This window comes from Purpureocillium lilacinum, assembly GCF_023168085.1.
Source record: "Purpureocillium lilacinum CBS 284.36 DNA, scaffold_5, whole genome shotgun sequence".
Lineage (NCBI taxonomy): Eukaryota > Fungi > Ascomycota > Sordariomycetes > Hypocreales > Ophiocordycipitaceae > Purpureocillium > Purpureocillium lilacinum.
The window spans coordinates 545703-571581 of record NW_027072115.1 but is presented as its reverse complement, the minus strand read 5'-3'; the positions used below and the strand labels follow the sequence as shown (position 1 = coordinate 571581).

At 57.0% G+C, this 25879-nt stretch overlaps 9 protein-coding genes across 9 annotated transcripts; 5 read left to right on the top strand and 4 right to left on the bottom strand.

Annotated features, from left to right (window-relative positions):
- Positions 1–3096: 3096 nt before the first annotated feature.
- PLICBS_006773 (uncharacterized protein) lies at positions 3097–4946 on the top strand (the record flags this gene model as incomplete). Its single annotated transcript, XM_018320147.2, has 5 exons — positions 3097–3267; positions 3402–3690; positions 3773–3907; positions 3970–4196; positions 4254–4946. The coding sequence occupies 5 exons, from the start codon at positions 3097–3099 to the stop codon at positions 4944–4946; spliced, it is 1515 nt and encodes a 504-aa protein (XP_018180044.1).
- Positions 4947–5189: 243 nt separating this feature from the next.
- PLICBS_006772 (uncharacterized protein) lies at positions 5190–6656 on the bottom strand (the record flags this gene model as incomplete). Its single annotated transcript, XM_018320146.2, has 3 exons — positions 5190–5419; positions 5481–6069; positions 6129–6656. The coding sequence occupies 3 exons, from the start codon at positions 6654–6656 to the stop codon at positions 5190–5192; spliced, it is 1347 nt and encodes a 448-aa protein (XP_018180043.2).
- A 411-nt stretch (positions 6657–7067) lies between these two features.
- Positions 7068–8162, bottom strand: PLICBS_006771 (uncharacterized protein; the record flags this gene model as incomplete). The annotated part of the gene is made up of 2 exons (XM_065601046.1): positions 7068–7953; positions 8125–8162. The coding sequence occupies 2 exons, from the start codon at positions 8160–8162 to the stop codon at positions 7068–7070; spliced, it is 924 nt and encodes a 307-aa protein (XP_065457118.1).
- A 4327-nt stretch (positions 8163–12489) lies between these two features.
- Positions 12490–13533, top strand: PLICBS_006770 (uncharacterized protein; the record flags this gene model as incomplete). The annotated part of the gene is made up of 4 exons (XM_065601045.1): positions 12490–13008; positions 13095–13128; positions 13179–13334; positions 13418–13533. 4 exons carry the CDS (start codon positions 12490–12492, stop codon positions 13531–13533), a joined length of 825 nt encoding a protein of 274 aa, XP_065457117.1.
- A 1116-nt stretch (positions 13534–14649) lies between these two features.
- Positions 14650–16110, top strand: PLICBS_006769 (uncharacterized protein; the record flags this gene model as incomplete). Its single annotated transcript, XM_018320143.2, has 1 exon — positions 14650–16110. One exon carries the CDS (start codon positions 14650–14652, stop codon positions 16108–16110), a length of 1461 nt encoding a protein of 486 aa, XP_018180040.2.
- A 746-nt stretch (positions 16111–16856) lies between these two features.
- On the bottom strand, positions 16857–19306 carry PLICBS_006768 (uncharacterized protein; the record flags this gene model as incomplete). The annotated part of the gene is made up of 3 exons (XM_065601044.1): positions 16857–18778; positions 18830–18975; positions 19044–19306. The coding sequence occupies 3 exons, from the start codon at positions 19304–19306 to the stop codon at positions 16857–16859; spliced, it is 2331 nt and encodes a 776-aa protein (XP_065457116.1).
- Positions 19307–20144: 838 nt separating this feature from the next.
- Positions 20145–21535, bottom strand: PLICBS_006767 (uncharacterized protein; the record flags this gene model as incomplete). Its single annotated transcript, XM_065601043.1, has 2 exons — positions 20145–21298; positions 21358–21535. The coding sequence occupies 2 exons, from the start codon at positions 21533–21535 to the stop codon at positions 20145–20147; spliced, it is 1332 nt and encodes a 443-aa protein (XP_065457115.1).
- Positions 21536–22698: 1163 nt separating this feature from the next.
- On the top strand, positions 22699–24097 carry PLICBS_006766 (uncharacterized protein; the record flags this gene model as incomplete). The annotated part of the gene is made up of 5 exons (XM_018320141.2): positions 22699–22734; positions 22803–22994; positions 23048–23124; positions 23185–23500; positions 23642–24097. The coding sequence occupies 5 exons, from the start codon at positions 22699–22701 to the stop codon at positions 24095–24097; spliced, it is 1077 nt and encodes a 358-aa protein (XP_018180038.2).
- Positions 24098–24715: 618 nt separating this feature from the next.
- PLICBS_006765 (uncharacterized protein) lies at positions 24716–25730 on the top strand (the record flags this gene model as incomplete). Its single annotated transcript, XM_018320140.2, has 2 exons — positions 24716–24833; positions 25132–25730. 2 exons carry the CDS (start codon positions 24716–24718, stop codon positions 25728–25730), a joined length of 717 nt encoding a protein of 238 aa, XP_018180037.2.
- Positions 25731–25879: the final 149 nt, after the last annotated feature.

The following is a 25879-nucleotide window of genomic DNA, read 5'->3' as shown; positions in this document are numbered from 1 at the left end:
GGTGAGGGACGGCCTGGTTGCGATTTACGATAGGTGCCTGATGATTTATCCGTACTGGATGATAGGGGGCCAGGTGTTTCACTCGACGAACTGGAACGTCATTTACCGTAGCGATAGCTGCTGAGAGCCACAATTGTGCGCGTGGCCGGGTTGTCCCTCTGGGTCCAATCCGGTGTGGTCTTCATGTTCGGGGGTTCGGGAAGAAAGGGAGAGGCTTGGGTCTGGCTGGTGTCAGGCGGTAGGGGGCGTTGGATGTGTGAGTATGTGATGGTTGTGCCTTGAATGTTTGCCTTGGCGACGGCACAGAGGAAAGAAGGGGCACTACATTTTACACTAGTTACTTTCAAACCATGTCTAATACGCCAATGTTATGTTCCTGCGCGTACGAGGATTGAGGTCCGCCAGCGTTGAGCATGTGAAGACGACCCTCTCATTACACCTACGTACATGCACCTGGGCGCGGCGAGGATCCGCTCCTCCAGTGGAGACACGCAACACGGCGCCAGGCGGCGCGGCGCAGCGCAGAGTAGAAAAGCCAGACGCCTGCCGCGCCGGCTCCTCTCTTGGCCCCCCCTTCGCCTAGCGTGCCCAGCCCAGCGCAGGTGTTGCCAGCCAGCCAGGCTGACTGGAGCAAGGAAAAAAAAGGTGGCTGACCTTGGCAGGCGGGCGGCGGCCGAGAGCCGGGAACAACTCTGCAGCAGCAAGAGCCGACAGGGATGCTGGAAGAGGAGAATGGGCACGTGGGCACTTTGACGCGCCCCCGAGACGACAATTGCGGCCTCGAAGTGCCTGCGGTGAGTATGTACGTTACAGAGGAGGCGATATTGGCGTCTGTGGCCCCCCTTTGCCGGCGCCATGCGATTGGGTTCATGCGCCCACGTGCACCGGCGGCAACCAGCACAGAGACAGAGGAGAAGGAAGCAGAGAGGGGCGCGCTTGGGGCTGGATGGATGGATGGATGGAGCGGTTCAGATCGCCCAGGCCCCTGGTGCCGCGCATCCGGGCCGAGAGATTGTGGCGCACTCTGGGCGTCTGGGTGGACGCGAGCTTTGTTTGGGACATGCTCTGACAGCGAGCCGCCCGCGGGCGCCCTGCTGAAAGTGGCATCTGCGCGAAGAAAAAAAAACAAGAGTCGAGTCAAGGACCGGGTCCTGCGACTGTTGCGTGGAGACTTGGTTACACTCGAAACTCCACCGTCGTCGCTACGTCCTTCTACCCTCTGTCAGTCCCCCGTCTCTCCAGACAGACACGTGCTGCAGGCGCACACGGGAACTGGTTCGTCTTCTGACTGACATCCACGCAGAAGGAAGGTTAAAGAAAAGTTGCAATTCATGCGACGAAACCGTGGGTGGCTGGCCCTGCGTGCGCGCCTGCGCAGACAAAGATTGCTCTAGCACTGGCGCCGGGACCGCCGTCGCTGTTGGCTCTGGGTGCATGCGGTCTGTCGCCCTTTTGCAGCCAGCACGGACCGAACGAGGAAGAGCCGATCAGTTTCTCCCTCCGGCGTTGGCGCCAGCTGTCATGTGCCGGGGCGGACTGGAAGCTGAGAGAGACGCATCCAGCCGTCATTGCTGCCCCCCCAGCCCTTCCAACACCCTCATGCAGACAAACTCGGTCTCCCCCGTTGCCGCAGATTTGCTGCCGGGGTCTGTCTGTCTGCCTGCCTGTCTGTCGCGCGTCTCTCGCGTGCATCCGGCATCCCTACGTCACCCTCCCTCTGGGGCCCCCCCGTCCAAGCTGTGGAAACATCCACCCACTCCAGCCAGGTAAGGCGACGGTGGGTGGACTCTGCCCCAGAGGACAGAGGAGAAGGAGAAACTGGAGCTCGGGTAACGCAGGTTTAAATTCTTTTGCGTTCGGACTGGACTGGGTCCCTCTCCCCTCGTGTCTGGTGCAACGAGTGGTTCCGCGCTGCCCCAGCACCAGACCAGCACGAGAGCCGAGACACAGAGTGGGAGTCGCAGACTGGAGAAACACGCTGGTTCCGCCCGCCCGCCCGTACTTCGAAAAAAACCGACCTCGTATGCACACTCCGTCCGGCGCGCGACGAAAGGAACAGGGACCACCACCACCACCCGCGAGCGAGGCCCACCAGACGGTCCCGTACGCGGACGCAACCCCGACGCAACGCAACGGCAGGCACGCCGTCAGGCCATCCCGCCTGCCTCCAACGGGCATGGTCGAGCCGCCCCGAAGCTTCTTCAACTTGGTCCGTCCGCTGGCCGGGGCTGGTCCCTGCAGGTTTTCGGGGGGAGGGGAGGGGGCGGCTACGTACGAGGAGGGACAAACAGCGATCCTCTGCCCCGTTGAAGTCGGCGGGAATGTCTCGCCTCGGCGTGGGCGTCTTACTGCTGCTGCTGCTGCTGCTGCTACGACGTGCCCGGTGCGTACCCATCGCCCCCCGGGCCCCATGGAGTGAGTGAGTGGGGTGTGGGCGGCCCCGATGCTGCACGCATGGTCTCCTCCTCCTGCCTGGACATGCACGTTCTTCGGAGTCGGAGTTGGAGTCTACTACCACGCAGTCGTCAAGTCGTCGTCTCGTTTCGGTGCGGATCCTCGCCGCGCCGCCCACGCGCACACCCCTCCTCCCACCCCCAAAGTCCCACGACGGTCCCGCAGTATAAGAGTGACGGGCTCCTCCCCACGGGCGACCGTTCGGACGGGTGGCTCGCTTCCCTCCTTCTTTTCCTCTCGCGAGAGTTTCTTGTCGTTTGAGCTTTGCCCGTAGCTGTAGGCCCGCTTTGGTCCAGTCTTGGTTTTCCCAGTGCAGTGCAGTGCAGTGCAGTGCAGTGCCGACCCCCGAAGAAGGATTAGAGTTGAGGAGCCCGCCCCCCGACTCTAGCCCTGCTGCCGGTGGTCCATTCCTTCCTGCATTGACTCTCCTTCGGACGACAGCTTTTTTAGGAGTGCCGTGTGTGCTGTACGTGCTGCTGCTGCCGCCGTGTTTCTCGTGAGAGCGCCGCCGAACCGACGACGACGACGACGACAAGCGATCCTGTCGCCTCAGACGACGAGCACACGGAATTCCTCCTCCTAAAACCGACCGGACCTCATCTTCCTAGAGCAAATTGCCGCCGCCTGCTGCTGTCGCCTGCCATGTTCAACTTTGGGCGCGACAAGGAGGTCGAGGACCGCCGCGAGGGCGAGGCCCAGAATGCCTCGGCCACGGATCTCGAGACGGTGGTCCAGCACAAGACCTTTATGGAGGCCGCCATGCCCGTATTTGCCTGCGGCGCTGGTCTCTTCTCCGACGGCTACATCAACAACGTGGGTGATATCCCCTGTTCAATCCTGGCGCTGCGCATGGCCTGGATGGATTCCAAGTCCCCAGGCGCATCCGCCGTCGCCAGGACCGCAATAGCTTGCGAGGGGGGCGAATCGGACTGACATGAGATGTCTAGGTCATTGGCTCGGTCAACACCGTCCTCAAGCTGCAGTACGGCGACGTGTACAAGAACTCGCAAGCCGCCAAGTACGTCGCCGACATCGCCTTTGCTGGTACCGTCGTCGGCCAGCTCATCTTTGGCTTCACCTCGGACTACTGGTCGCGCAACAACTCGCTACTGCTGTCGACCATTATCCTCATCGTCTTCACGGCCCTCGCCACGGGCTCCTACTACAAGGGCGAGCCGGTCGGCATGTTCAACATGCTGACGGCGTGGCGCTTCTTTGTCGGCGTGGGCATTGGCGGTATGTCTTTCTCCTCTCGCATAGGCGCGGAAAGCCTGCGAACGGCAGGGCGTAGTTGGACGATAGAGCTGACAGGCTGCAGGTGAATACCCGGCTGGTAGTGTGGGTTGCGCAGAGTCGAGCGGAGAGCTCAAGAAGGGCACCCGTAACCGATGGTTCATCTTGTTCACCAACAGCATGATCGACCTTGGCTTCGTCTTTGGCGCATTTGTTCCTTGTAAGTCTTGAAATAATGTCCCTGGTTTGCTTCAGAAGAGCGGTCGCTAATTATGCTCTCAGACGTCGTCGCCGCTGCGGCTCACAACGGACACTACAGCACGATCTGGCGCGTCTCCCTCGGCATCGGCGTCGTCTTCCCTCTCGTCCTGTTCGTCCTGCGTCTGCGCCTCAAGGAGCCCGAGGAGTTTGCCAAGGAGTCGATGCGCCGCCAGACGCCATACTGGCTGGTGCTCAAGTTCTATTGGCCTCGCCTGCTCTGTGTCAGCCTCATCTGGTTCCTCTACAACGTGCGTATCATCCAGTGTCCGCATTACTCTGTGAAGTGATTCTGACGGTCCCTGCAGTTCAGCTCCTACGCCTTTGGCATCTATTCGTCATCCATCCTCAGCGGCATCTACGGCGACGACGCGCCGCTCACCACCGTCTTCGGCTGGAACACCGTCATCAACATCTTCTACCTCCCGGGCACCCTGATCGGCGCCTTCGTCTCCGACTGGATCGGTCCCAAGTACACCCTCATCCTCGGCGTCTCCACGCAGGCCGTCGTCGGCTACATCCTCGCGGGCGTGTACAACAAGATCTCGACGCAGATCGCCGCCTTCGCCATCGTGTATGGCATCTTCATGTCCCTCGGCGAGCTGGGCCCCGGCAACAACATTGGTCTCCTGGCGGCCAAGACGTGCGCGACGGGCGTCCGCGGTCGGTACTACGGCATCGCTGCCGCTGTGGGCAAGATTGGCGCCTTTGTCGGCACCTGGGTCTTTCCGTATATCCAGAAGGCGGGCGGCAACGAGACGGAGTCGGCGCAGTACCCGTTCTGGGTCGCGTCGAGTCTGGCGCTGCTGTCGGCGATTATTGCCTTCTTCTTCATTCCTAATATTGGCCAGGATACCATCACCCATGAGGATAAGCGCTTCCGCGATTACCTCGAGAGCCAGGGCTGGGACACGGCCCAGCTGGGTTTCCACAAGGATAACTCCAACGTGGCGGACTTTACTGAGACCGACGTCGTGCCGGAAAAGGCCGTCAAGAACTAGCATTTTGCCCGGTTTGACGTAGGCACAATATATTTCATGTTTAAGCATCTGACCGTGTCTATATTTATGAGACTTTACTCGTTTACTTGACCGTGATTTCTCCATCCTGGTGTCGTTCATTCCAGCCCAGCCACATACAGTGGGCACTTCGTGATGTTGTCGAGGTGCAATGCACAGGCGCCTCTCCCATCTCTTGCGGCAGTCGTAGCCACGGCGCAAACAAAACTCATGCATCTTTGCCGTTCACTTGACGTCCTCGCACTTCTTCTTGAGCCTCTCCTCCGTTGTCTTGAACAGCACCGGGATTGCTGTTTGCTCAAGCTCCTTGCCCTCGAGAACCATGTCCGCAAGGGCTTGGGTCATGGTGAAGATGAAGACCATGCCGCCGCCGTTGAAGCCTGCCAGCAGCCACTCATTGCGCGTGCCGGGAACTTGGCCGACATGAGGAAGCCCGTCTGGTGTCAAACCCATGACTGCACACATCATCAGTACACGCCAAGTGTTATGCCTTGTCTTCCAATGCTGGCGACTCACCTCCCGTCCAAATCGAGTCGACCTTGGCTTCGCTGTCTTCCCAGCCGTACAGCTTCTCCCGATCAATCCTCTCGAAGTCGGGAGCAACCTTGTCCGAGATCAACTTGGAGTCATCGACATTATTGAACCAACGCTCGTTGCGGTCATTCGCGTCCCGCCGGAAGTTGCGCGTGCCGCCCCCGTGTGTAATCGACCCATCGGGGCGAGGATTGAGATAGTCGACCGAGTCAGCCCTGTGATGCAGGTTCAATGTGGCAGCGAGGTTGGGGCTTTGGCGGAGCGTCTGCTCGTTCGGTACGAGTCGCGAGTTTTGGCCGAGAAAGGGGACGATGACGCTGTGGTACTGGGGTAGTAGGCCAGCTGTGTAGCCGTTGGTTGCGTATACGACCTTCTTGGCGCGCATGGCGCCGCGAGATGTTGAGAGCTTAATGGTGTCGGACCCGCGATCGATTGCGTGCACGGCCGTGTTCGTGTACAGTTTTGCGCCCTTGTCGACGACGAGAGCAAGCAGGCTTGAGACGAGCTTATACGGCCATAGTGACACTGCTGGTCCACCCACGGCCGCGACTGCTCCCTTGGCCCCGACAATCTGCAGTGTCATCAAGTCAGCGCAGTCGCTCGAGGTTGTAATTGGGGTTGTAGATTTACTCTGTCGAGATGTGGCCCTTCCAGCCACTGGAGCTCATCGAGCCACTCAACTCCCTCTTTGCGCCGGTCGCGCAGCCAGCTCTTTAGCTCCGCGGCCTGCTCCGCGTCGTACAGGACGTCGTATGATCTCCTCACAAGGAGCTCGCAATCCAGCTCTTCTTCCTCAACGATCTTCTTCAGCGCACGGCATTGTGCAGCCACCCATGCGATTATGACAGCCGCCCCGTCTGGCCCATGAGATTCGTACCATTTCTTCACGGATGCAAGTATTGTCTTGACGTGACCGCCATTGCGACCCGTCGCACCAGAACAGGCATCACGGGCGTCTAAGAGCGTGATTGACGGGGGAGTGGCGGATTTGCACTGCTTTAGGATGTGGTAAGCGGTAGAGACACCAGCCATGCCGGTGCCGATGATGGCAATGTCCGTCTCGTCCGGGACTGCGTCTGAAGATCGGAACTTGGCTAGCGGGTGAGGATCTGACAGCCAGTACGACGCCGTGGGATTGTCTACGGGTAGCATGTCCATGATGAGCCGAGTTGACCACGGACGGTAAATTTGACTGATTCGATGTTGATGGACGCTAGGTCACGACGGCAGAGCCGCATTACCTCCGCGCGAGGATCAAATTCCGGGTTTATATATCTGCACGTGCATGGGTTCTGTACCCAGAAATTTGCACGACGCGTTGGTGTGTCCTGCACGTTCTTTACCGCGTTGAGTCGGAGCCGAACCCAAAAGACGCACGTCAGCTTGGTGGCGCGACGATGACGATGGTGACGCCAGATGGGTATGCGACCCGAACTAGGTGGCATTGACCGGCAAATGTAACCCAGATCGAGAACTTGCCGATTAAAGCTGCCTTCCATGCTAACTGGGAGCCCGCAATATGAGCTAGCTAACTTCACCGGCAGATGGGCACGAACCATTCCAACTCCTCTAATGCGAATGAGTGCAGCATGAACCGGACATGGCCGCTCTAGCTAGCTCTGCTCGACTCAAAGGACGCGGCTCTGGCAGTAAATCGCGACCCGTCAAGTCCGGCAGCGGCATGTCCCGCGTCGACAGCAACCCGCCCTCAGCTCTCTTGACGACCTTGGACGTGTAGACCGTGTTGAGCCAGTGCCCGAGACGGTAGCCTCCCTTGGCAATCTGCAGCTCGATCGTGGCAGTCACGGAGTTGTAGTAATCCGGGTACAGGTCGCCGCTCTGCAGTGCCGCAGCGCCGTTGGGCATGACCACGGAGCAGACGTACGAGTTTGCGTCGGTCGCCCAGCGCGTAGCCGTGCCGATGGCATCGCTAACATTGTCGCCCTTGATCCAGTCCGGCGCCTGAGCCTTGTAGCTCCCCGACTCGATATCCTGCACCAGCGTGTTCGCCCAGGTCTGCGCATGCGCCAGGTCCTTGCCGCCGATGAGCTTCTGCGGCATGTACGTGTCCCAGTCGGCGTGCAGGTTGTCCTGGTACCCGTCAAACGTGACGTTGATCTTGTTGCCGCCGACCTCGTACGCCTCGTCGTGCAGCGGCTGCGTCAGGTCGCCGATGAAGTGCACCAGGAACTTGAGCGCCTCGGTCGTCTGCGCGGTGCTGAGGCGGCCGTCGCCCACGCGCTGTGTGTAGTTGGCGATGGCGGAGATGGAGCACCCGGAGCTGCCGCAGTCGCGGTCGTAGTCCACGTTGCAGGAGCTGGGCGGGCTGTCCTGCGCGTCGATGAAGTGGAATGGCGCGGACCACTTGCCTGCTGCTGTGGCCCGATACTGGTCCGCCCAGGAGGCGATGTTGGCCAGGTACGCGTCCGAGGAATCGCCCAGGAGACCCTGCGCCCTACATGTTGCTGCAGTCAGCGGGGCTGTTCCGACGAGAGAACGAGACTGTGGTGGCTCGACTCAGTGAATGCCTTACCATGATGCAGTCTCTGGGGCAAGGTAGTGCTGGGCAATGTAAGCCACTGTTGCGTGACCCAACACTCCCCAGGCATTCGCCCCATGCAGTGACCCCAAAGCCACCAGTGAGGCTTTAGCAAGACTGGGCATTGTGGGCAAATCGCGGTGGTGTCAAACGAGAGGCACACTAGGATCTCGCGCTTGGATTGGGCCCGCAACTTCAATCGGAGATCGCAGATTGCGCGGCCGATGCAGCTATCGACCAGATCTCAACTTGACCAAGGCTACGTGGCTTATATATGGACCTTGATGTCCCAGCATCGCTGCCCCCTTTTCGGCTTCTCGGCGGCTCTATTATTACTCGAGTTCCATAGCATCAACCGAGGAACGTGTAATACGGACGATAAGCCGTCCGAGCGATCTGCTCGGTCCAAGCTTCGGGGCCGCTGACGGAGCCCGCTATCAGCGGGCTGCGGTGCCCAATTTAGTAGGTCGACGGGATCGGCAATGCAAGGCCCCGGAGACTCGGCAGTGAGCTTCGTGGGTGTTTCAGACACATGACCTATCGCTTTGCGCCCATAGGACAGCGGTGAGCTCCGTGAGTTAGTGCCTGGAAGCCAGTCCAGAACTTTCCAGATCCGTCGTCGGTCTGGGGATTTATGTTTGAGTCGCGGCGTGCTCCGAGGACCCTTGGTGTAGTAGCGATGTGGCATCCACCTCGCAGGTGCTGTTCACGAGTTATATACAGCGTGGACTGCGTAACCAATGAGCCGCCAGACCCCTCGCGCAGTTACAGGGGGCTCTCACGTTGCCCACTTGCACAGACGAATGGTGACACGGGGTGGTTATGGGGACTGGACGCACCAATAACATAGAATGACCCTCTTTCACATGCTTAGAGGCTACGGATGTGGTTGCTGTCTGGTCGCGAGACACAGAACCTCCCAAGCCCGCCTCTTCACTTTTTGCGGCCGTTCAGGTATGCACCTCGAGCGTGTGCTGGGTCATCGTGTTCGGGAGTAACCATCGATCGTGTCCACTAAAACCCGACCAAGTTGTCGTCTCTCCCGCCTCCACTCTTCATCTTGCGTCGCCCTCCCCCACCACAATCGATTCATGTTATCAAGCGTCTGCCAATAGTTACATGATGTGCCGCGGTGGCTTGCAGATTCGTGAGCATGGGCACATCTGCGTCATCAGGGTCTCTCGAGTCCAGAATCCTCCGATCGTTGCGGCAACCGCTCTGTTGCAACGTGAGCGTGCCGCGCCCTGGACGCGCGACTGTGGCCCCTGCTGCCCATGACGGGTTGCTTCGGCCATGCGACTCTCGCTTCTTTGCTGCAACGTTTTCACGGGCGAGGTACGTTTGCGTGATAGGTGCATCCCAGTGCCATATCAAAGCACCTATGAAAGCGGGGTTCTCGCCTGCCATTATCTCCCGGGCTCGACAATCATGAGTTCAATCTGGATCGATGGCTCAACAGCCGTCTCTGGACTTTCTACCGCCAGAGAGGCAGCCATGCGCTAGTCGCTGGCCGTTTCATGCTTGGGTTGAACCCCGCCGACGTTCACATGTATGTATTATGCGGCTGATTGAGCTGTTCGTGCAGGTGGCGGAGCTCGCGGGAGCACCTGCTGAGTGAACTCTGGTATTGGAATGCCTACCAGTATCAAAGGTTCATGTACAAAATCAAAGGGTTTGAGCGCATGTAAGATGAGTACTGGTTTTATACACAGTACATGTATGTGGGTGGCGTGCGGTCAAACTAGCGTCGGCATGGCCACATGCATGCAACAGTGGCAATTTAATTCGTGTCTAGATTGATAATGCCTGTCATCAGTGTCGCAGTTGGTCGTCCGGTCCGAGCGCGTCAAGCTGCTACGAGCTACGGGAAGCGGGACGCGATGATAATCAGGATCCATCAACACCCACTAGCCTCGCCGACAAGACCTGTTGCGAGCTGGCTGTGAGGTCACATTCGGTGGGCGACAGCGTGCGGGGTTCCTTTCCATACTCGGAACAGAGCTTGGATGCTACTACTGGGTTGAATGCGACTCCGGTCTCGCGGCATCACCCACGTCCGCACGACTTCGTTGATATAGCCTTCGCCTGTTGTAGACCGCTTGCGCGTGCAGACCAGATTGCCGAGGATGTTTTGCGTAGCATCTCGGTCTGCAGAAGGAGCAACACAACATCATGGGCAACCCATCCAGAACGTGAACATTATTCCTGATTACATGCCATCGGAGGGTTGGCACGCGGCATAGGCGGGAATCGCGAGGAGCCTTGGGTTTCCCAAACTACCTAGACCCGGGCCCCTCACGCTTTCAACTAATGACTTGGAGTACGTATTCCTGGCCCCCAAGATGCCCTGCGCGTACGGATATACCATTGCGGTAATTGCGCCTTCGCAAAGCGTTGACTTCATAGACAGCGTCTTCGACTTCGCTGTTAAGTCGAGCTGTAGCAGTGCATAGTTCCCTTGCCTTGGCCACTTCTTCGGGCCAATAGCATGACAATCGTACCCGGCCTCGGATCTCCCCAGCCGTCGGGTGATAAAAATGTACCGTCATCGGAAAGACTCAGACCCGGTGGCAAATGCAATGTGCAAGGGTTGGCTTGCACTTGGTCTCGTTGCCTCGAACGCGGGTGGCGGCCAGACCCTCAATGATCCCCGTCCCTCAATTCGACTGCACCTTCCCAGCTGATACTAACACGCCAGACCGTCAAATCATGTACGGGCGGAGCGGGACCCGACCAATAACTTACACCGATCAATATGGATATGACGCGGCTGAGCATGCCGTTGGACAACAGTGCGGCAATGTCAGTGGGCATATAGATATAGCGCAACACCTTTCGCTTGCTGACGACATATCCGCCTGGATATAATCCGCGTGTATCTATATACACCATCATCCTGAACACATTATGTGAATGGGGCCATCTGGAGGGGTCTTCACCGCACCGTTGGGATCACATGGTCGGACTGCGGGGAAAGTACATGCAGCACGCGAGAGAAGAGACAAGAGAAACACTCCCCTCCGCTGCTGCTTGGAGGCAGCACTGTGCCGATATCTTTGCGTACGTCCCATTGGCTTCCCTATCCTCTGCTTTAAACCGGCTCAATTTGCTTCCCAAGCCCATTCTTCCAAGTCTGCTGTTGACCAAAACAGTACCACCCTATTGCTCAGCGCCTTCGTGTGCTTCAGACCAGCCAAAAGACCCTGATTGCGCCTCGTATCCCATACACTTATTGACATTTCCCAACGCACAAATCTTCAAAGTCGCAGCCAAAGCCGTTTTCGAGACGAACTGAGACAGACCGAATACTTAGCCATGCCGATTAAATCCGAATCGGATCAAAGTCAGTACCACTGTCAGACATCGATTGTATCGCCTTCGCTCAAATGGGTCCAGTTCCGCCTAGTAAGCTCCCTGTCCTTGGCCATGAGGGAGGCGGTGCAGGTAAGTATCAACGTGTGCTGGAAATGAACTTAGTGGATCTTCTTCACCTACCGTTTCAGGGCCGTTTCAAGGGCGGATGGTGAACGCTGAGTCGGTTTTCATTTTATAGACTGTGTTCCGCGCGCCCACCAAAGGCTGACCACGTACAGAAGAACCCCATACGTGGTCTTATACGGGAAACTCCATACGAGCAAAAAGCCTGATATCGTGCGAGGATGGTAATGGTCTGCAACGAGCGAAGTTGCCGCTGAAGCGGGCCGAGTCCAGCAGTTGCTATCTGCCGCGTTGGCCTTCCCGCCCGGAAGTGTCGTCACCAATCTCCATGTCCAATTCGCCAACCCTGACGGGCCCCTGGATGACTAGATCGGCTTGTAGAAACATCAACAGCACAACATATTATTTGCAAGGCAGAGGATCCCATCCCGACGACATGGTCCAGTTGTCGCCTAGTGTTGTGCTCGGCAGTAGGACCACCTCCCACTACAGGCCAAAAGGACAGAAGCGAGGTCCATTCAAGGACATCAGACTTCGCAAGGAGACTGCCGAAACACGGAGGATTGGTTCTTGCATACGATGTACCATGCAAAGAGTACGGGTAAGCATTCCGAGGCGACTGTAAATGGTACCAACGGTGTCTGAATCGTATGTCTGATGATGCAAGCGCAGTGCAGGAGCAACGCCGATGAGCCCGAAGGAGAATGCTTAACTTGTAAAAAGCTGGCACACTCGTCCCACCGCCGGTTTCCATGCCTGAGATTCAAGCTCACGAGTCTGAGGTTCATACAGCCGATCTACGGACCACAGGAGGACTGGATGCGACGATGGAACCACATGGTCATGACGCCCATACAAACCTGGCGGTCAGATCAAATCGAGACGATCTACGTATCTGAGGGCCTTAGCAACAGGTACATGGCGATTGACGTGAGAGAATTCGTTGACACGTCACACATTCTGTACGACGGACATCCGTACTCCAGACCCAGAGGCATAACGACAACACTTGCCATGGCGGACCTCAAAGGTGGCGAAGAGATTTACGCCGGATACATACGCGAGGTTACTGGCGCAGCCTTGAAGCAGTTCACGGGGCCACCAAATGAACTCGTGCATCGCACATATCGATTGGCTTGCGAGATGTACCAGGACCCGACCACACCCGAGGAGTCGGTAGAGCTTCTCAAGTTGACGTTCAAGTTATGGACCGCGGCCCGCCTGTCGACACTTCCGACCTTCATTGTGGGCCACAGTGGGCTGGACATGGGGTATTGTACCATGCCTCAGTCGCAGGTGCTTGCGAAAAGAGCTGCCGTACCCCCATTTCTAGCTGCGCAGCTGAAGCTCACACTGCTGCACCACATTCAGGAGACCATCGCCCCTAATCTGGTAGCCAAGCTCCAAAGCATGACGTCTCGGAACAGTAAACATACGTGGCTGGCCTTGTACCTGACAACGTTCATGCTGCTGCACAACACGACGCTGCTCCTGGCCCACGCTTTGGCCGAATGCCGATCCATCGGCGGCAGGGTAAGATTGCTTTCTCATCAAATCGCTACTTCCAACATTTCTCCAACGAGCGGATAACATCATTGCTAATACTGCTCTGCCGCAAGGGCTTTGTTCCCATGGTTAGGGAACACTTCCACGGTATGACATGCGCCACCATGATGCGTGCTCGATGCTAAACGGCCATGTAGAGGCAAACATACTCCTCGCTCACTTCCATTACTGCAATAGAGGACTCTCTCCCTTGTCCGGTGACGCGAAAGACTGCTTACTTCGAGTTGAGATGGGGCTAGACGAAGCCAAGGTCCAGTTTATCCGGTACACGAGACAATTTGCAAAGGCGCGCGGTCAGTGAGCTTTCTCAGAGGCTTTCCCCGGCTAGTGGCATTCCATTTCACGCAAAATGTTGGGCGCTAACGCCTCCGAATAGAGAGTCGGTGGAAGGAATTGGAAAGTGAAGAGAAGTATGAGGACGACTACTTCTTCATACGGCAGCTATTTGAGGATGCGTGGCGGCCTCGGTCGGTGCGGGCAGAGAGAACATGACGTTCGCAACGAGCCTGGCATGTTGCACGTGGCGCGGCGGCTGCCTTCAGCCATGTTTCATAAGGAAGTGAAGTCGAGGCATCCATGGCGACGCAGTCGATGAAGGGTCATGTTTACGCATGAGATATAAAATGAATCAACGAAGCTGTGCATCTCGTAGTAGGTTGGTGATCAGAAGAAGTAGATTACCTACATCAGAAGTTCAGAAACTCCACCAACAACAGTGGGCGGCGGATGGGGTTCGGGGACGGGTGTTTTCCGATGGCCCTTGTGACCGTCGAATGTGGTGCACGGTCCACGCGCGGGGTGTCGCCACTGGCGGTCACTTGGAATGCCTGAAGCGTTGGCGGCTCCGTTCCGACCAGCGGGCGCCTGCTAGGTCGTATGATGATCCCCGAATGCGCGACCACGCTTCTGTATCTGGCGCGAGTTGCGACCCCGACTATGATCTGATGGAAGCATGCCGCCTGCCTCAAGGGTAAATCTTGTTCACGCCGAGGCCTTCTTGACATCTTGGAGGGTTAAAGCTAAGGCTACATCGGTCGCGATTTCGCCCACGGAATGAGCGCCTGAGTCTTCGACTGCCGAAGTCTTGCTGATGACGCTCATTCCGGCCACTTACACGAAGCACCAATTATCTGACGGATGACGGCGAGGACGCAACCACAAACTGACGACGCACGTCATGTAAGTTGGGCTGCACCCAACACGTATTGAACGGCTGGTTCAGCTGGCGCAGAGCAATGCGACGTCGCTTGGTCACGTCCGGGGACTCTAGTGAACGAGCGACGCCGGTTAGTGGATTTTTGCCGCTGTAAACCAGGAACCTCGGCAGTGGCTAAGAGGAACGGGTGCAACGCGCCGCCAGGCACGAAAGAATGCGCCCGTCCCCGTTCCGCCGGCCATCGACGATGTGCTAGGCGCCCGAGCGGCGGGTCTGATCCGGCGCCGTCCCAACACATGAAAATGGTCGTGTCGCGGACGGTCGCGACAGATATAAATCGCTCCGAGGAACGTAGCGTTGGACTTGCCCTCTTGCTGTCACTTGACCCGATCGCAAAACCCCCATCCGACTGCCAACCATCCATCCTTTGCGCAGCTTTCAAGGTCGCAACCATGGCGAACGCTCCCGACTTCGACGTCGTCATCATCGGCGCAGGCATTTCGGGAATCAACTCCGCGTACCGCATACAGACCGCGTTTCCCAACTACAGGTACTGCATCCTCGAGGCCAGAGACAACATCGGCGGCACCTGGGACCTGTTCAAGTATCCCGGCATCCGCTCCGACTCGGATCTCTTCACTTTTGGCTTCCAGTGGTACCCGTGGCACAAGAACAACCCGATCGCGACGGGTGATTCCATCGTCCAGTACTTGGGTGAGGCCTCGTCCAAGCATGGCATCGACAAGAACATTCGCTTCCAGCACCGCCTCAAGCATGCCTCGTGGTCTTCAGCGCACCAGGAATGGGCCCTGTCGGTAGAGGCGCGCGGCGAGCCGACATCGATTTCCGCCCGGTTCATCATCTTCGGCACCGGTTACTACGACTACAGCACTCCGCTGCAGGCGCACATTCCCGGCATCGACAATTTCGGCGGCAAGGTCATCCACCCTCAGTTTTGGCCGGAGGACCTCGACTACACCGACAAGAAGGTCGTCGTCATTGGCTCTGGCGCCACAGCCGTCACTCTCGTCCCGAAGCTGGCCGAGAAGGCGAAGATGGTGACGATGCTCCAGCGGAGTCCCACCTACATCGCCGTGCTTCCCAACGCCAGCTCAAAGTCTTTGATCGACTACATCATGCCGCGAGCCGTCGCCCTGCGCATGAAGCGACTTCAATGGATCCTCCTCGCGCGCATCACCTTCACATTCTGTGTTACGTTCCCCCGGCTTGCCAGATGGGTGCTCGGCCTCCGCACGAAGCGCTTGTTGCCTAAGGATATGGCGTTTGACCCTCACTTCAATCCGACGTACAACCCGTGGACGCAGCGACTTTGCCTCTGCCCAGACGGAGACTTTTACAAAGCTCTACATGGGGGGCACGCCGACATCGCCACCGGGGTGATAAAAACAGTGACATCGACCGGCATCAACCTTGAGTCTGGAGACATCCTGGACGCCGACATCATCGTCACCGCTACGGGCCTGAAGCTGCAACTAGCCGGAGGTGCGACTATACACGTCGACGGAAAGGCTGTCGCCCCCTCGGACAAGTTCATTTGGCGAGGACAGATGATTCAAGACGTCCCGAACGCCACCTTTGTCATCGGATACACGAATGCGTCGTGGACCCTGGGCGCCGAAGCGACTGCGTCCATGGTGGTCAGGCTCCTCGGAAAGATGAACGAGGGAGGATACTCCAGCGTTGTCCCGAGGGTGGAGAACCCCGAAGACCTGAAGGAAACGGCGCTTCTGAACTTGAACTCGACGTACGTGAAGAACGCGGGCAGCATCATGCCCAAGGCGGCGACGACGGGGCCGTTCGCGCCGAGAGGGAGCTACCTGGAAGACAATTTCCGCGCGAAGCATGGTGCGATTAAAGGACTAGAGTGGGTTCGGGAGCCTCTCACCAAGTGAGACGGGGATGTTTAAGTCTACGCTGCTGTCACGAGTATACCATTGTAAAGCGTCTGTCTTGTTCCGTCTATTTTCCTATACAGCATGGTGGAAATAGACCTTTGATGTCCTAATCGCCTCACAAATTATTGAGTTTTGCTACGGCCACACTTGGCCTACTGCGCGCTACGCTACGATGGTGAGCTGCGACCAAGATTTCTGGGGTTCTGGCGCGGAACGGAGGCTCGGGTCAATCCCGAACCCCCTTCGGAGCAGAATTGTGGGGAAACGGAGCCGGAGGGAAGTGGGGCCTCCGCTCGTCGGCTGGAAGCCGAGCCGCTCGCCTCAGTAACCGTCCAACCTGGACATTGCAAACTCGACGGCTTGTTCCGGCATTCAATTGACACGAGCCCACGAATGCCGTTCCAAAGATCGCCGGCGCATGTGGCGTGATCCGTCACCTCCAGGCACCAGGCGGACGTTGCCTAAATCCCGAGCTGCCGCGTCAGACGTCTACAGCAACACGTGCCGAGTTGCCGGATCAATGTTGACAGACACAAATTTTGGGCCCCGATGTCTGCCCTGCATCAGGAAACAGAGTTTCTGCGCTATAGAACAGGGGTCGTGTGTCAAAGCCAGCCCTGGACGTACGACCCTCACCCTCATTACACTCCTTGGCACGATCACTGACACAAAGCACTCCGAGCCAAGTTGTGTGAGAAGCCTATATGCTGAGACGAGTAGCTTTTAAGGTGCCTGGCGCTAGTCTAGACCTCGAAGACATCTGGCAACTCTCCCTTGATCTTGCTGATCGTGTCCTTCAGACCGCCCTTGGCGACCTTAGGCTTGCTCAAGCCGAACCCACCATACGACCACTCCTTCTCAAAAGCTCTGATCTTATCGTGCAAAGCACCCTCATCCAGAGAACCAGTCTTCGTCGCGTTTTTCAAGCCATCAACAAAGATCGCCCATCTCGTCTTGTAATAGTCTCGGGTGACCCCACTCCAGGCCCGCGCCGAGTAGTCATTGAGACCGGACGACTCCCAGAGCCAGACCGTCACCTGGCTACGGGCGTTGAACGACAGGAGCTTATCGTTGCCGCTTTTCTTTGCCCAGTATTGGGCGTCGTCGAGCCATTTCTCGAGGGTAAAGTGCTCGTTGGTGGCGAGCACAGCGTCAATAGCTTCGATGAAGAGGAGCAGCTTTTGGCCCTTGGCGGCTACGGCGCGAGATGGATCGGAAGGCCTGTTAGAGCGCGACCTCGGAGCACCCTGCATTGTGCTGTTGTAAGTTTTGACGAGGTCCTGGTAGACGTCGATGAAGGCGTTGCTCATGACCTGTCTTGTGACGTCGACTAGGTCGAGCTGGAAGGCAGGCATTTCCCAAAGAGACAACTTTTGTGCTGATGCCTTGAGCATCAAGGTGAGTGCCTGTCTTAGCACCCTTGGGTCGTACTGGAGGGCGGTCGGGGCAGGGAAGTGTCCAGTGCGATTGACGAGGCCAGTCAGGCTCGGTGCAAGCTGGTATATACCCGCGCCGGCACTGGGGATCAAAGGATCCTTGGAGTCGTATACATGCTGTCGCATAATTTCCCAAGCCTGGTACAAGCTGCAAGGAATGGATGAGACACCGCCATATCGTGATGACACCCAGTCATGGAAGTATGCCTTCGTGTCAATAGCCTTCGGGGACCACGCCTGGTCCAGAAGCAAATCGTACACAACCTCGTTGCCCTCAAAGGCCTCCGGCGTCAGACCAAATCCGACAAGTGAGTCCGAAGCGCCCAATGCCTCAATCGGAGTAACGGTGATGTTCGTAATTTGGCCGAACAAGTTCATGTTTCCACCAAAGTCATGCAGTTCGCACCAAATCCACGGCTTGCCGGAGTAGCTCTTTGTCCTTTGCCACTGGGGATTGTTCTCCGAGTAGAGGTCTAGGATGATCATGCTGTTGTCGTCCTTGACGCCGCCGAGGTATGCGTCGATGCGCTCCTGGGTCCAGAAAGATGCTGCATTGTAAAACAGCCAGCCCTGCATGAGCCAGATCGCCGCAGGATTGGCTGCAGTCAGTCCCTTGTATGTCTGTTCAGCAGCACTTTTCAGGTACTCCGTGTCTCCAGACGCGGGCATCATCTCGTTAAACTGATCAAGGGTATAGATGTTCGTGACATTGCCGAATGCTTCGATTTGTTTTGTCACGAATAAGTGCTGCAGCTCAGCATACGTGTCGTCGAGTGGACTCAAGAAGAGGTCCTCGCTCCACTGTCCCACACCAGACCAATTTGGCGCCTTCGTGACATTGGCGTTTGGGCGGACACGCTTGATGGCGTCAGGCACGAATCCTGGGAACGCCGGCAGAACGGGTACCATGCCGAGTTCGACCATTCTGGCGACAATCTTCTTTTGCATGTCGAACTGCGACTCGATCCAGGCGAGGGGGAGGTCGCCGACGCCGCCCCAGGAGCCTTTGGTGTTGCCGAACCGGTTCCAAGCCTGGAAGGCAGGCCCACTGAAGAAGGGAAGGATTTCGTCGTCCTTCATACCCAGGTCGCGGAAACTGTCGAGAAAGATCTTTTCGTAGCCGACCCAGGCGAGTTGCAGGTTGACACCTCGCCATGCGGCCCAATCGAGTAACTTCTCCCAGTCTTCCCATTTGTACCAGGCAAAGGTGTAGGAGAATGTGACTTTTTCTGCGAGTTAGCATCCGGGCCTTCTTTCACTGCACTGGGTCAAGGACGAACCCGTGTTAAAGTTGTATCGCCACGGCACAATGCTGGCCCCAGTTAAGGTGGCCTTTGGCTGCGGGAGCGGTGCAGAGAGTTTCCTATTGCTGTCGACAAACCAGAACTCATCCAAGTGAAGGGTTTCGGTAGCATAATGCCGCAGTCTGTTCCCCAATGGAGCATGTGGTCAGCCGTGGCATCGCTGGGATGTCGACCAAGCAGAACCTCTTACCCTCTCGCCAAGGCGCTCAAGGTCGTACCCTGGACGTGGATCTTGCCGTCATGGCCAGCCGACACGGTGTAGTTGTCATTGGAAGGGTGGTTCCAGCGCGACCAGTTGTCGTGCTGCTCCGTCAATTCGAATTCGAATGCGTCGCCGTGCCCACTCAACAAGCGATCGGCCAGCCCTTTGATGCCATCGAGGGGCTGCTCCTTGGCCGCCACAGGGCGCAAGATGGACGTTGCCAAAAGCACTGCACTGAGGAACCGAATCATGGTGAACAAAGTCGCATCTTCTGCTGCCTCAATCACAGTTTATGATGACGGGACTGGCGACGATCAGTCACATATATCTGCCAGCGCGCATGCGTTCTCTCCGCGACAATGTCCGTCCGGCCCGCTTCCGGTGGCCGGCGACCGGCTCCAAGCAGCGATCATGCTACGTTACGGACGAGCGTTCGCGCGGGCGCTCGCAGACAAGAGCCGTCGGTGCCTGCTCAAATGAGCTAGGTGTTGATTGCCGCGCAAATCATTGTCTTTGGGGAGGAGAGTCCAGGGTCGGCCTCGTGTCTCATTCGCCGATGAAGTGATCGGCATGAACCCCAACCGTAACATTCGGGGTCGCATGCCGGGCGGAGCACCCTGTGCCTGCCAGGAAACATGCCTAAGCTTCGCTATCAAGCTAGCAGAGCCAGACTTGCCAGAGCAGTTGAGCGACGCTTCGGCTGCTGCCAACGAACCCCGCATCCTGCAAGTGTGCGACAATGCCGTCAGCATCGGCAGCGGAACATCGAGCCGTGCCCTGCGAAACTGGTATGAGGTTACACCCGTCGGTCCGAAGCCGCGCTAGAATGTTGACGAGCTAAACGTCTGGCCAGATTAATATGCTTTGGATAGTCGCAATGAGGGCAGCACTGGACGCTTGGCATTTGAGATGACAAGGGAGCCCAGCCAATGTTGGACTCTCGGTCCGCTATCACAATACGCAAAAAGCGATAGTGCCTGCCTGAAAATCCACCGAATGGCTCCATGACTGACTCGGCCATATGTTCCACGAGCGGTGTCTTATCTTCAATTTCATGGTGTACATCTTGGTCCCAGTCCAGCTCCGCCATCATGACTCGCCTTCCCCTCCCGGAATACGAGTCCAACGCCGTTCGTCGCAACGTTGTGGTAAGTCCATCACTTCCCTTCCAGCGCCGTACCTATCCAAAGGATCCTTGCCCCAGAAGCCTTGGGCAATCTCGGGACGCCAGCGCCAGTGTCTAGCAAATCGCCCCTCCAGCCGACCCTCGAGGCAATCAGAGATGAAGCCTCCAATGGAGGGGATATGCGCAAATCCGTGACCAGAATCGCCGGCGGCAATCACGAGAGACGGATGAGACGGGTGGTAGGTGATGAGGAAGCCTCTGTCGTGAGTGTCGGCGCACCAGCAGATGCGCGCATGGACCAGTGGTCGATCTGCCAGGTGCGGCATGATTTCCGACAGGAACTGCTTGATCCTCTGCTCCGACTCGATCGGTACTTGATGCTTTGCGAATGGAACTGACTCGGGCAGCTTTGAGTCCGGCAATGTCACCCAGTTGCAGTACCCGGGATGCTCGTCGCAGATCTTGAGCTCGTGCCTGTCCTCGTCGGGTTCCATGAAGAATCCCTTCTCAACGTTGAACAGTACTGGCAGATTCTTGTAGAGTTGCGCTTCTTCCTCAGTCATCTTAATGTGCCCTAATGTCCAGGCGGTTGGGCGCAGCTGGTTCTCAAAGTCGACAAACTGAGGCGCGGAAGCACCGACGGCCAATATCGTTCGATCGGCCCTGTGTTCGTAGCCATCAGCGGTCTTCGCTCCACGAACATCTCCGCCTTCTTGAACAAGACCAATAACCTCGCCTTGCGGCGAGCCGGTGATGAATCTGGCGCCCAGTCGCTCCGCTTCCTTGTAGGCCGAGACGAGCGCCTTCCGAGCGTGAACCCATCCGGCGCCCTTAGACTTGTGCCAGCCTTGCCAGTTTGGAAAGTCGCCTGTCAGAACGCCATTTGGCATGCAAGCTCGAAAATCGTCTGCCGAGTTGAGCTTTGTGTATTCCTTCTCGTGGCCCCGAAGCTCGGAGTCAACGATGTGCTTCAGTGCCTCCGGGCTGGATCCTGACACGATGAATCCGGTGTCGTGATAGTATGGGGCGAAAACAGGGTCGTGAAGCCAACCCTGGGCGGCTGCCGCCGCCGCAGCTTGCGCGACGGACTCGGCATCATCACCATCTGTGGGAGACGCTGTCACCCCCTGGTCAGCCACAGTAGGTTCTCCGCAGTGATGAATTGAAGACACTTACCTAACTCAGCAATCTTATTCACATCATTTCCAGCAGATATGCTTGATGGAATAGGATGAGCGTCCAGCACAGTAACGTTGGAGTAGCCGCGGCGCACGAGGTGCAGTGCTGTTGAGCACGCCCACGTGCCGCCACCAACAATGACTATGCTGGAGTCTTTGCTGACCTTGGCAGCCATCTCGCCGCCTTCTTCCTCGAACCAGTGTGGTATAGGTGTCTGCAGTATGGCTGCGCCTTGCCTCAATTGAGGCTTCGTGGTTGACAGGCACGTCACCAACAGAGAAAGTACAATTGAAGCGACGCAAGGCTACTCGCAAACAACACCAGGCTGGACGGAAGCGAACGACGTATGAGATAATTATATGAAGAAAGATCAAGACCAAGGACGAGGCGAATTGGCAGGACAAGGCCGGTGTTCTCACCAATTTGTTGTGGGGTCCGTGATCGGCACCAGACAGACACGTCCGGGCTGGCGAAGGAAGGTCCAAGCCGACATTTTCACATTGACGCTAGAGTGCGGAGCAATAGCGCGGGGATCATCGTCAACACTACCCCGCCATCCACCCACCCTTGGCCCCCTTCCCCAGACTGCGGGGAAGATGACTGTGACTTGTGTGAGTACTCTGGAGGCGGCACGGGTGTGACTGACGATCGGCTTGGACCTGCCTCCCTCCAGGCACTTTCCTTGATTGGGCGCCATGCCGGAGGCCCGAGGACCTGCGGCGTTTCGTGGCGTTCAGTGTCGTGAAGGTTGTCGGCCAACTTCAAAGCTGGACGTCTTGACATACGTATTTAAACACTTGAGCACTACCCTGCATCAAATATGAGTGCCACGTCCTCAAGTCAGACTTGGCCACGCACCGCACCAACGGCCTTTCTATCATGGCTCTAAATATCGACTATGAGGCTGTTCCGGGGACGGAGCAGCTCATTGATGGTAAGCTGGGATACCTCTCAGAAAGCCGCCCAGGACAACTGGAATTCGCCTACAATGCTGATCAAACCGCATAGCAAACAACAAAGCGGAGGCGTTTGCCCACGTCGATGAATCCGATATCGTACTTATCCCTCAGCCGACTGCCTGTGGGGGCGATCCACTGATAGGCAGTCCGTGACAGTCTCTAGGCTGTCGACTTGTCACTCACAGAACAGAATTGGCCACGATGGAAGAAGTACTATCAATTGTTTCTCGTGGCGCTATATGCCTGTGCCTTCTCCTTTGGCGAGAATACTCTGGGAGGTAAGTACATGAAGACAAAATAAACTTATGTGTCCGGGCACTGAGTTGTTATAGCGGCATGGACAACGGTCAGCAAAGACACCGGCGTTACCTTGACCAACATGAATGGTGGCAGCGCACTGAATTACCTCCTACTCGTAAGTACAACTGTTTCCGCTGCTGCCTTATCCTGAGCTAGTGGAGACTGACCGCGGTGACCGGTAAGGGCTTTGTCAATATTTGGTGGATGCCGACTGCCAACATCCTCGGGCGTAGACTTGTTTATCTTGCAACTACAGCTCTCTGTCTCGCAACAGGCTTTTGGCTCGCTGCGGTCCACGGGACAGCCCAATGGATGCTGAACATGATTGTCAACGGCGTCGGAACCTCGGCGTATCAGGCCATCGTGCAACTTGCTGTAAGTCCCGTTGACTTATGGGCAATTAAGCACAGCTGACGGCCTCTGGGCAGATATTCGACATGTTCTTTGTGCACGAACGAGGAAGAATGCTCTCAGTGTATCTGTTTGCTCAACAGCTGGGTTCCATGTGAGTTCTGTGCCCCTATCTTTCCCCTGCCGACTTTTGATCAAGACTGACTCGAACCAGCATCGGACTCATCACAGGCGGAAGCATGTCCGACACTGTGGGCTGGCGCTGGAGTCAGCGAATAGTCGGATTGGGGTTCACCTTTGTGCTCCTCATCTTCTTCTTCTCCTTCGAGGAGACCCTGTTCCCGCGGTTCTTGTTCTCCCAAAGCTCCTTCTCGCCCGTTCCCATCAATGAACTGGCGGACGGCGAGGTACCACATCCGGAGCGTCAAGTCAGCAAAAGTGAAGTGGAGACGAGTGAACATCGAGCAAGGTCCAGGGTCGGCACCGAACAATTTCCCAGGCGATCGTATCTTCAGATCCTCAAGCCGTGGGTAAGGTATCCGCAAAACAAAACCACATTTTGGCAGTACTTCCGTCGACCATTCTTTCTGTGGGGATTTCCCAATGTTGTTATCGTGAGTTCATTCCAGTGAGTCCTATTGGCTTTTTTGACTGAAACGTCATGCTTCTAGGCTGGATTCATATACGCGTTCGGAGCAACAGCGGGCATTGTCTCGTTCAACACCATCTCCGAGATCCTCACGGAAGCGCCGTACAATTTTAGCACGACCTCAACCGGCCTGGTCTTCTTCGCCGCGTTAGTCGGCAACATCATTGGGTATGCCATAGGTGTCACGAGCGACCACGTTGTGATTGCTCTGTCACGACGGAATGGCGGCGTCAAAGAGCCGGAAATGCGGCTGTATATGCTCGCCCCATGCTTCCTTCTAGCTGCTACTGGATACATGATGTACGGATGGGGTGCCCAGACGGAAGCGCACTGGGTAACTATCGCGATCGGCATCGGGGCCATGATCTCGCACCAGGTTGGCGCCTGCACAATCGCCACCGCATACGCAATGGATTGCTTCCCAGGGGTGAGCTACCGCTGGTTCCACCTACGCCTTCAAGGTCTGTTCAGCGACTAACTTGGCGACTAGATTTCCGGTGAACTGGTTGTGGTTCTAGCCATGTGCTCCTCAGCCGTCAACTTTGCAATCTCGTACTCCGTTCAGCCCTTCATTGAAGCAGCGGGCTACGGGTGGACATTTTTCTTCTTCGGCTTGTGTGTGTTGGCCTCAGTGTTAATGGCCATTCCGCTGGTGATCTACGGGAAACGATGGCGCATCGCCAAAGCACCTCGCTACTACCGCTTCTTGGAGGAGGTTGGCGGCTACACCGACTAGAGCAATTGGTCATGAAAGTGGCTTGCTCTTTCATGTCGTGTGGCGAACGAACTTTTGGGCTTACAGCAATGTTTGTCTTGTGCGAGGGCCGCCATGCATGGGAAACGAGACGTTCCACCAAAGCATGTGTCCGTCCTAGATAGCAAATTGGGCGCAGTACCTCCGTGGATGTCACTGGCCTGAATATGCACGGCGGGATGAACGGGAAGACTTTGCCGCACAGATGCCGTCGTGATTGAGACAACAAAGCAATCGTAGTCGCGCCAGAACAAGGAATTGTGCAACAACAGGTTCAAGTCTGCAGCCATGTTTTACTCAATGAGCCGCTATAGGCTTGCTCACACGGGAAGTCCGTCGCGCATGTCCCACCCACAGATCTGCGCCACGCGGGTCGCCAAGATGCAGCGGCAGCCGGCAGACGGTGGCTTCAAGATCGCGACGAAGGACGCGGGCGCACCGGACCACGTCATGGCGAATGGTTTGAGACGCCGTGTCGCCATGTCGGTCGGTGAACAACAAACCTGTGAGACCATCGGGCCGCATCGTCAGTCGGTCCTTCCCGCTGACGGCGCCCCAACAGCACCGCTTGGATGCATCTGGGGGCCACCAGGGCACTTGGGCATACTGTGTTGCTCTTGCTGTCCAAGGTCCGGATCCCACAGCGCCAGGACCTCTGGGGGCATAAAAGGGATTCTCAAACGATTTTGCATCACCATCGCGATCTCACTCGTAAAGACCCGCATTCCTACTCGTTTTGCCAATATTCGAACGAACAGTATCTATCAGCACGACTTCGCACATCCTCGAGATGCCTACCATCCTGCAGATTTTGGCCGTCGGCTCGTACGCCATTTCCACAGGCGCTCTCGCCCTGACTCCCCCTCCCGGAGCCCATATCCAGACTTGCTACGAGGGCGAAACGTCGGCCTTGCATTGCTACAATGGCGAAGGCGACACCCCTCAAGATGTGAGCGTCGAAGACGTTGCCTACGTCGGCGCCAAACTCCGCGAGTGGGGTCGCGGTGCCGACGGAGGCCGATTCCTGACGATGCCGGCCGAGAACACTCCAGACTGCGCTGAATGGAGCATCTTCACCTATCAAAGCGTTCTTGCCCTAGCTAAGCACATCGACCCGAATGTACACACGTCCGTCCTTTACGAAGACATCGCCAGGACCGTCGATGGTGGCGAGTCGGCGTCGGACGAAGATAAAGCGAAGGCCATTATCGGTTGCGAGAAAAGTGGTGGATCTCTGGGTGTTCTCGTCAATGAAACTGACCCGGCGTACCACACTGAGGACTACAAGAGGGCAGGATACACCCCGCAGGGCATCATCATCAAGATTGTGTCCAACGTCCCCAAGGAAGAGCTTTGAGGTCGCCGAATCATCGACGGTAGAAGCGGCGAGGTCTGAACTCTGAGTACAGCAGTGGGAAGGCAAGCTACCCTATGGCGATCGCTTGGCAATTTAGAGCAGAGCGTTACTAGAGAACAACGGCAGTGTTGAGACACCAATTATAATTG